General features: G+C 42.1%; 1 protein-coding gene across 1 annotated transcript in view; it reads left to right on the top strand.

Annotated features, from left to right (window-relative positions):
* LONRF2 (LON peptidase N-terminal domain and ring finger 2) overlaps positions 1-9,711 on the top strand; it is a 43,117-nt gene that overhangs the window by 9,614 nt on the left and 23,792 nt on the right. Inside the window, 4 exon segments of the mRNA XM_007468347.1 lie at positions 327-523; positions 608-1,115; positions 1,159-1,318; positions 1,321-1,470. Of these exon segments, the coding sequence (XP_007468409.1) occupies positions 327-523; positions 608-1,115; positions 1,159-1,318; positions 1,321-1,470 (1,015 nt within the window).

Below are 9,711 nucleotides of genomic sequence, written 5' to 3'. Positions count from 1 at the left end.
AAAAAAAAAAAAAAAAAAAAAAAAAAAATTGACATACATCATTATATAGGTTTAAGGCATACAGCATGATGGTTTGATTTACATATATTGTTGAAATGTTTACAATAGGTTCAGCTACCTTCCATCTTTTCATATAGATGCAAGAAAGAAAGGAAAAAAAGAAAAAAATTTTCTCCTTGGATGAGAACTCTTAGGATTTGCTCTCTTAACAACTTTACCATATACGGTACAGCAGTGTTAGCTATAGTCATCATGCTGCACCTTACATCCCTGGTACTTATTTATTGGTTCTCTTTTAAACCACAACCGCAGGTGGGCTTGGCCAGGCCTTGGAGCTAGGCTGGCACTCGGTGGTGCGGGGAGAAGGTGGCAAGGCGGGTCGAAGACACCTGCTCCAGGCGCCGGGGCGGCAGCGGACGGCCGAGGAGCTGCGCGGGGCGGACAGAAAAAGCGCGGGACGAGGGCGCGTGGAGACGAGCGCGTACACAGACGCGCGCGCGGGGCTGCCCGGGGCGAGGAGGGAGTGGGTTTGCGGAGACGCCGAACGAACGTGGAGGGATCGCCGCCTTCCCGCCTGCGGCCCGGCTGCCTAAGCCAGGGGAGGTAGGAGAGCGTTCCCCGCGGGCCGGGGCTCGGCCGCGCCCACCGTGCCCGCCCCGCCCCCGGCCGCCCACGCCGCGTGGGAGACACGGCCCCACCCTGCGCCCGCCCCCGGCGGTGGTCACGCGGCCCGCCGCGCACCGCCCACCCACAGACGCGCGTGGCTCTCGGCGAAGGCGACGCCCGCGCTGCAGTCGACGGGCCCGGGCAGCGAGCATCCTCCCTTCTCCGTTCTTCCCTCCGGCCCTAGTCGCCGCAGCCCCGCGGTAGTGAGCCCCGAGCCAGTCCCGCCGCCGCACCCCTGTCGTGGCTGCGACTGCGGGGAGCCGCTCGCCCAGCGGGTGGAGAAGGGCGACGAGGCCTTCCGCGCAGGCGAGTACGAGACGGCGGCCGAGCTCTTCCGCTCCGCGCTGGCCGGCCTGGCGCGGCCAGACCGCGGCCTATGCCTGCGGCTGGGGGACGCGCTGGCCCGCCCCGGCCGCCTCCCCGAGGGGGGAGCTGGCGAGCGGCCTGGCGTGCGTCCCGGGCCCGCGCGAGCGGCGGCCACCGGTGGGGAAGCCGGGCCGCGACCCCGGGGAGGCGCCGAGCGGGGGGCCGTCGGCCTCGGTGCCCGCGGCGCCTCGGGACCTGCTGGACTACCCGCGGTGCCAGCGGCTGCTGCACAAGCCGGTGACGCTGCCGTGCGGGCTCACGGTGTGCAGGCGCTGCGCTGAGCCGGGGCGCGCCGCGTCAACGTGGTGTTGAGCGGCCTGCTGAAGTGCTTCCCGGCCGAGTGCTGGGCACGCAGGCTGGCGGGCCAGGTGCGGAGCCTGCAGCGCCAGCAGCAGCCCGAGGCCGCTCTGCTCAGGTGCCACCAGGCCCTGGACCTTGGTAAGCGGGCGCGAGGGCTGGGCCGCCTACACGCTCGCCTGTTGAGGGTCAGGGCCGGGACCGGAGAGCTGGGTTCGGCCGGCGGGGCTCTTGTGCTGTCTGGAGGCAGTGAGGCGAAGAGTAGGGGCCAGTTGCACCTGCAGGCTGTCTTTTCCAGGACCTCCGTGTCCTTCCTGAGCCGCCCTGTGAGGCCAGCACTGCTTTCACCCTATCTCAGCCGTATAGGAGTGGGGGGAGGGCCAAGTGCTTTTATTCGTCTTGCAGGGAAATGCAAATAGCTAACACCCTCGTGTGTTACAAGCAGGTAACACTCCCGGGCTATCACAAGAAGATAGCCTTGTGATGGGGCAGGGATTGCTTTGGGGATTCAGCTGGTGCATCCAGGAAGGATGCTCTTACACTCCACTGTTTGGCTCTGACCTCCCTTCTCTCTCAAAGGCCGTTAGATGTCGTAATGGTGTGATTAGCTTTTTAGATGGTTATATACTAACTAGTAGTCTGGTTTATTTTATTTTATCTTTTAAACTAGAGTCTGTGACCAGCACCAGCCGCTTCCCGCCCAGCCACCACCTGTTAAGAATATATAATTTAAAGGAAGCCCAAACTTCGGTCCTGGTCATTGCGTTTGACTCTGAATGAGTATGCTCTTTTGACAGTTGTTTGGGGTGGAGAATGTGTGGATGGAGGGTGATTTGTTTTCTGAATTCGCTGGTTTTGAAACAGGGTTGTGTGTGCATCACTTAAATCTGTAGTCAAGAAGACTTGGTTTAATGTTTTGTTACTAAGAGTCTTATTGTGTGCTCTAGTCATTATGCATTTTATTGTAAACTTGGGTTAAGGTTTTCTCTTTTAGAAGGCACACCTGAATCCAAATTGGGAGATTCTCTGCTGGAATAGAGCAGTTAAATTGCTTTATGTAACAAATAATTGGTACCATATTTGAAACCAACATATCCGTACTTTAACAGGCTGTGTAGTTTTTAGTTTTCAATTATTTATGTATCAGTATATATGGTGTAGAGCCACACTATTCAGTAGAAATATTGTGTAAGCCACATATGTTACTTTACGTTTTCTGTTAACCCATTTAAAAAAGGTGAAAAGTAGCAGGTGAAAATCATTTAAAAAATATTTTTAACCCTATACCTTCAAAATGTTATTTCAACATATCTTTAATGTAAAAAAATCCAGCTTTTACTCAGTAAATCTTCGAAATTCACTGTGTATTTTACATTTGCTACCCACCTCGATTTGGATACTAAATTTTCATCAGAAGTATTTCCTCTGTGTTTAGATTTCTTAAAATTTAGAGTTGAAAAAGTGGATTCTCATGTTGGTGTCGTTCCAAATTAACTTAAAAGTTATCCTCTAACTGAAGAGTATCCGTTTTTAAAAATTCTATTAATTAAAATAAAAAATAACTCAGTTCCTTTGTTGCACTAGACCTCTCTCTTGTTTTCACTAGCCACATGTGTCCAGTGGCTACTGTTGTAGACAGCACAAGTACAGAACCTTAAAAAACAATTGATGGAAATGTAACAGATCACAATACCAACTCTTGGAGAAGATTTAGAAAATGAGAACTACTGTATGCTGCTGATGGGTCTGCATAGTTATACCCCTGGTACGTTGTTTGGCAGTATCTGGAAATGTTAATTATGACCTTTGGCCAAGCAGCTTCAATGAGGTACAAGCGTATGTGCACTGAAAAAACGTATACAAGGGTGTACAAGAGCATATATACATCATTAGAGAGAGCCCTAAAGTGGAACTCAAATGTCCAAAAAGAACAGAATGAATAAGTAAATATATTGTGATGTCTTTATGGAATACTACATAGAAAGAAAATAAGCCAACTTCAGTTACATACTACAGTGTGGATGAATCACATAATGTTAAGTGAAAGCCAGACTCAAAAGCATTTTTAATACATGATTATATTTATCTGTAAGTCCAAACAGGCATAATTACCATGGCATGTTAGAAGCAAGTAAGGGCAGCGATTACCTTGGGGAAGAAAAAGGGGAATGTTATTGTGAGTAAGTATGGGAGGGACTTGAGTGGTAATGTTCTGTTCCTTGACCTAGAACATGGATGAACCGGTGTGTTCACTTTGTGACAATTCATTGTATTTTCCATTTATATATTAGACCTCAATTTAAAAATTTTAAAAACATGGATTATTGCAGTCACTTCATCATGAGAACTTTATTCAGTATATTCAGTATCCATTTTCCACTCAAAGATTAGAAAAGAAAGCCAAGTTTCCCTAGTTTAAAAATTTATAGAAAAAATTTAACTTAGTAATAAATTAGCTCCCAAGAGAGGTTTTGTTATAGTAAAAAGGTTACAAATATTTGGATTTGGAAATGCCTGTGTTTAGACCCAGGCTTACCCTTAGTTATTTTGTGACCCTAGCCAAGGGTGGTAATCGTTAATGCTGTTCCCCGAATATTTGTATCTTTATACCCTCTCCAAACAAGTACGATTGCATTCCTTGCCTGCTTGTGGTTGGGTAGAGCCATGTGACTAATTTTGGCCAATAAGTTGCGAGTGGAATTCAAAATAACTATGTTAAAACAGAAATCAAAATGTGAAAAGATAACTCAATAGATAACTGTCTATTAAAAGAACCAAATGGGTATTCTAGACCTGGAAAATATGGTATCTGAAGTTGAGAATTAGACGGATTCGAATAATTTCTGGACACATCAGAAATCAGGATGGGAACACTCATGAACAAGTCAATAGACAATATCGAAGCTGAATCACGGAGGAAAAAAACAGAGCATAAGAGAAATGGGGGACACAGAGAAAAGTTCTAAAATCTGTGGAATACGAGCCCCCGAAGAGGAGAGGGAGAAGGGGCAAGTGGAATATTTGAAGGAAAAATGGCTGAGAATTTTCTAGATCTCCTCCTGGTGAAGATGCTGTGAAGACTGTTGAAACGATAACAAAGGACTTAGACTATTATGTAAACTTAGTTTATGAAGCAGCAGCAGGGTTTGAGAAGATTGATGCCAGTTTTGAAAGACTTTCTGCTGTGGATAAAATGCTGTCAAACAGCCCTGCATGCTACTGAGAAATTGTTTATGAAAGGAGGAGTCAATCATTGTGGCATACTTCATTGTTGTTTTATTTTAAGAAGTTGCCACAGACACCTCAACTTTCAGCAGCCACCACCCTCATCAGCCAGCAGCCATCAACATCAAGGCAAGACCCTCCACCAGCAAAAAGATGACGGCTCGCTTGAGGCTCTTTTTTTTTGCGGTGTGCCGGCCTCTCACTGTTGTGGCCTCTCCCGTCGCGGAGCACAGGCGCAGCGGCCATGGCTCATGTGCCCAGCCGCTCTGCGGCATGTGGGATCTTCCTGGACCGGGGCATGAACCCGTGTCCCCTGCATCGGCAGGTGGACTCTCAACCACTGCGCCACCAGGGAAGCCCAACAGTAAAGTATTTTTAAATTAAGGTATACACATTGGGTTTTTTTAGATATACTGCTATTGCAACTTGATAGACTATAGTGTAAACAAAACTTTTATGTGCTCTGGAAACCAAAAAAATGTGTGACTTGCTTTATTGTGATGGTCTGGAACTGAACCCACAATCTCGCTGATGTATGCCTGTATGTAAAACTATGGGGTGTCATTGCAACAATGCTTAGAGGGAAATTTATTGCTTTAAATGCCTCTACTACAAAAGGAAAGTTGAAAATCAGTGATCTCCAGGCTTCTATTTCAAGATACTAGAGGAAGAAAAGCAAATCGAATCCCGAGGAAGTAGAAAGGAGGAAAGAAAGGTGAGCACAGAGGTCAGTTGTAAGAAAAGAAAAATACTGTCCAATATTTCTTATGAGCATTGGTACAAAAATCCTAAACAAAATATTAGCAAATTGAATCTAGTGATAGACTTAAAGAACAATACATCATAATCAAGTAGAATGTTACTTTGTTCATTGTAAATCAACCACATGTACAGAATAAAGGAGAAAAATCATATGTCTATGTTAAAATCTCTCAGGAAACTAGGAATAAAAGGGAACATTCTTAATATGTTAAAGAATATCTATAGAAACCATCCTAATTAAATATTGAATGTTTCCCCATTCACTAGGTGACAGGATTGTTCACTGTCATCACTGCCACTCAACATTGTACTAAAGATTCTAGTGAGTGTAATGAGGAGAAAATAAAAGAGCATCAAAAGTGGAAAAATAAAACAGTTATTATTTGTAGATCATGTGTGGGAGTACATAGAGACTCCAGAATAATATTTGGACTATTATAAATTATAAGTGAATTATCAAGAGTGTTGAATATTGGGTCAATATAGAAAGACCAATGATAATTATAAATACTTAGTAAAGAACAAATAGAAACCAGAATTTGAAAACAACCCATTTATTGAACAAAAAATTTCTTGGAATAAATCCTGAAATATCTGAAGGATGTTCACAGCCTCTACACTGAAAATACAAAACATTTCTGGGAGAAATTAAAGTGGACTTAAATAAATGGAAAGATTTTATTTTCATGACTTGCAAGTCTCGGTATCAATAAGATGTCTGCACTCTACAGATTGAACTGTAGACTCAATGCAATTTCAAAGTCTCAGCCAATGGTTTTGGTGGAAATTGATGAATGACCAAGGCAGTATTGAAGAAAAATAACAGAGCTGGAGAGTTTATAAAGTATCAAGACTTACCATAATGTTGCAGTGATTAAGAGTTGTATTGGCCCAAGGACAGACACACAGAAACTGACCCTTGATTTACTACAAAGATGCCAGTGGAATTCACTGGGGAAAAAAGTATTTTAAATAGTCTGAGTCAGTTGCTTATTCATATGGAAAAAAATGAACCTGGACCCTTATCTCATACCTTGAAATTACAATTAGATTTCTAAAAGAAATCATAGAATATGAACTTGGGACAGGCAATTATTTCTTAAATAAGACACTAAAAGGATGATAAAAGAAAAAATAGATTTGATTAAAATGAAGAACTTTTTGTTCCTTAGAGACCCCCTAAAAGAGTGAAAAGGTGGTGTGTATATGTAATATGTGTCTTACTGAGAATGCAAGTCCAGAATATTGAAAGAATGCCTATGGTTCAAAAACAAAGTCTGTCCAAAAAATAGGCAAAGACTTCAACAGATGCTTTATAAAAGTAGATCACAAAAGGGCAATAAACATATGAAAGGGTGCCCAACATAATTAGTAATCAAATGCAAATTGAAACTAAAATAAGATCTTACTACATACCCGCCAGAATGGTTAAAATGAAATTTTAACCATGTACATGGTTAAACACTTACATAGTTTGGGCAAGTATTTGAAGGGATTGGAACTCTTATGTTGCTGGTGGAAATGTCACTTAGTAGAAGTTAAATGTTTGGGAGTACCTACTAAAGCTAAGCATATATACAACCTCTGACACAGTGTTTCCACTTCTGAGTATATACCGAATAGAAATGGATGTCATGTCCACCAGGAGGCACATGCAAGAATGTGTCAGCTTTATTTATATGTGCCAGAAACATTTGAGAAACAGCGCTCCAGTAGAGTAAGTAAATCAGTTCAGAGTATTTTGTATAAAATGCACAAAATAATATTACACAAAAGTTTATTTTTTAAAAAGACCACTGAGACCTACAATAATATGGATGAATCTCACAGAATGATACTGAGTGAAAGATACAAGGGTCCATTCCATTTATATAACTCCATGTATAAGAAGTTCAAAAATAGGCTAAAGTAATCTGTAGCGATAGACGTCAGACTGGTGGTGACCCTTTGGAGAGGTGTCCTAACTGGGAAAGTGCCCAAGGGAACCTTCGTAGATCCTGGAAATGACCATGGTGGTGATTACATGGGTGTAACATATGTAAAGTTCAAGATGTACACTCAAGATTTATGGACTTGACTTTGTGAGTCCTACATTAGTTTGAACAAATAACCCATGAGGAGATTGCTATTCATTCCTTCTATTCATTGGGAACACTATCCAGTTGTCATTGCTTTGTGTCACTTCATTCAACCCTTTTAAAGTAGCACTTGTATAGGTCTCTGCTTCTCTCCACTGCCCACTCACTGGACAGACTGTCCAGCAGTAACCCCAGCTCCCAGCACCGCAGTGGCCCTGGGTGGCAATTGGAGAACAGCCTTTGACAGCCCTAAACACAAACTACAATCTCTCTTTTCTTCTCACAAAGCCTGTTCTCAGGCTGTCCTCTTCTGAATCTTTTGCCCGTACAGGGGTTAATTGGTAAGCTCTCTGAAATTTTGTGTTAGTTTTTTTGGAGGAAACATTTTTCTTCCATTTACCTTCTCTGCACAAAACACTTTAAATTGCTTTTCTTTTTCCATTTATTTTTGAGCGATTCCTCAATAAATTCTCAGTATTATTAAGCTTAAGGCTTGATGCTTAGAAAATGTGTTGAGATCTATTTTAAATATTTTTATAGGTTAAATTATGAAGTGCTGGCTTCATAAATGGGTTGTCAAATGCTAGAAGCCAGCAAAGAAAATAGTTTGATTCATTCAACGTCTAGATGGGAAGTGAATTTTATTGCCCTCGGACTTCTGTAAAAGCAGCCTTTAGAATCTGAGGAGTGGAGGCTTAAATGCATTAGAGAAAGATTAAAAGTAAATGTAAGTGAAATGTGTTTTTCACTCAGGAAACTCAACATCAATTGAGCTAACACAAAGTATAAGCAGCAAAATAGTGGAAAAACAGAAAAATTAGTGAAACAGGAAAAATTGAGCTGGTTAACAAGTGAGACGCTGGTTTATTATAAAACTGGTAAAACAGACACGTTTGGCAAGTGCGATGAAGACAAGTGCAAAGCACAGGTAGCATCAGGAATGAAGAAAAGTATAACTGCAGATATAAATACAACAGATCTTAAAATCAATATGAAAAGAACAATTTTAAGGGAGCTATAAATTATCACAGTTGATTCAGGAAGAAGTAAAATACTGATATGGACCAAAAACCATAAAAGAAATTGAACTCGGATTTTCTTCTGAACAGAGGCACTACTGTCGAGCAAGTTCCAACAAACTTTCGAGGAAGATTAACTCCCATCTTATTTTATCGATAGCTCATAAAAAAATCTGGAAAGATTTCCATCTCATTTTGTAGGGTTAGTATAATCTTGTTACTGTAATCAGGTAAAGCTTGCACGGGAAAAAAATTTATAGGCTGGTCTGACATATGTCCATAGATGCGCAAACCTTAATTGAACTTCTTAGTAATATTTTGAATCCAGAAGTGTAATAAGAGTTAAGGTCAGGAAGGAAGGCTTATCCAAGGAATGTAAGGATAATTCCACATTAGACAAATCTTTCAACGTGGTTCACTGTAATAACAGGGAGGAGATATACTACATGTAATAGATGCCAAAAGAGCATTCTATGAAATTTAATACCCGCTTGTTTTAATGCCTTCGTAGGTATGTTTCCCAAGCTCAAACTGTACTTCCAGCAGCGGTTTTGTTTTGTTTTGTTTGTTTTAGATTTCCAAAAGTCTCCAAAGAAGATTTCTGTATTTCAAAATGCATTCAACCATGCAGTTGAGGCGCTTTCATCTAATATTCAGTTGAAAATGATTAATCTGCAATTATATTTAGTGTATATTGACATACTAAAGGGGCAAATATCATGAGAAGAATCTAATAGAGGGGTTTCCCTGGTGGCGCAGTAGTTGAGAGTCCGCCTGCCGCTGCAGGGAACGCGGGTTCGTGCCCCGGTCCGGGAAGATCCCACATGCCGCTGAGGCTGTGCGTCCGGAGCCTGTGCTCCGCAACGGGAGAGGCCACAACAGTGAGAGGCCCGCGTACCGCAAAAAAAAAAAAAAAAAAAAAAGAATCTAATAGAATTCTATAAACGCTTTCCAGGCAGTGAAATGCTCAATTTAAAATTATATGCGTGTGGATTGACATCAGTATTCCATAGTACCTGTGTGACTTTTCAAAGGTGAATATGTAAGATCTCATTACAGATCAATAGGTGAACATTTTCAATCAATTTTGATGACAGGGAACACTAACTTTGAACCTGAATTGAGGAAAATGTTGTCTTCTCTAAGAGAATTCCATTTTTCTCATTAGTAGACCTATACTACAAAAAAAGAACTAAATTACTATATTTTGCAGTTTGTCAATAAAAAAGGTGTAAAAATTCGTTTTCTCTCTTGTTATAAAAATACCTGCATAATACCCTCAAGTTGACCTCTTTCCC

This window comes from Lipotes vexillifer, unplaced genomic scaffold, assembly GCF_000442215.2.
Source record: "Lipotes vexillifer unplaced genomic scaffold, Lipotes_vexillifer_v1.1 scaffold177, whole genome shotgun sequence".
NCBI classification, from domain to species: domain Eukaryota; kingdom Metazoa; phylum Chordata; class Mammalia; order Artiodactyla; family Lipotidae; genus Lipotes; species Lipotes vexillifer.
This window is presented reverse-complemented; position numbering and strand designations above follow the sequence as displayed.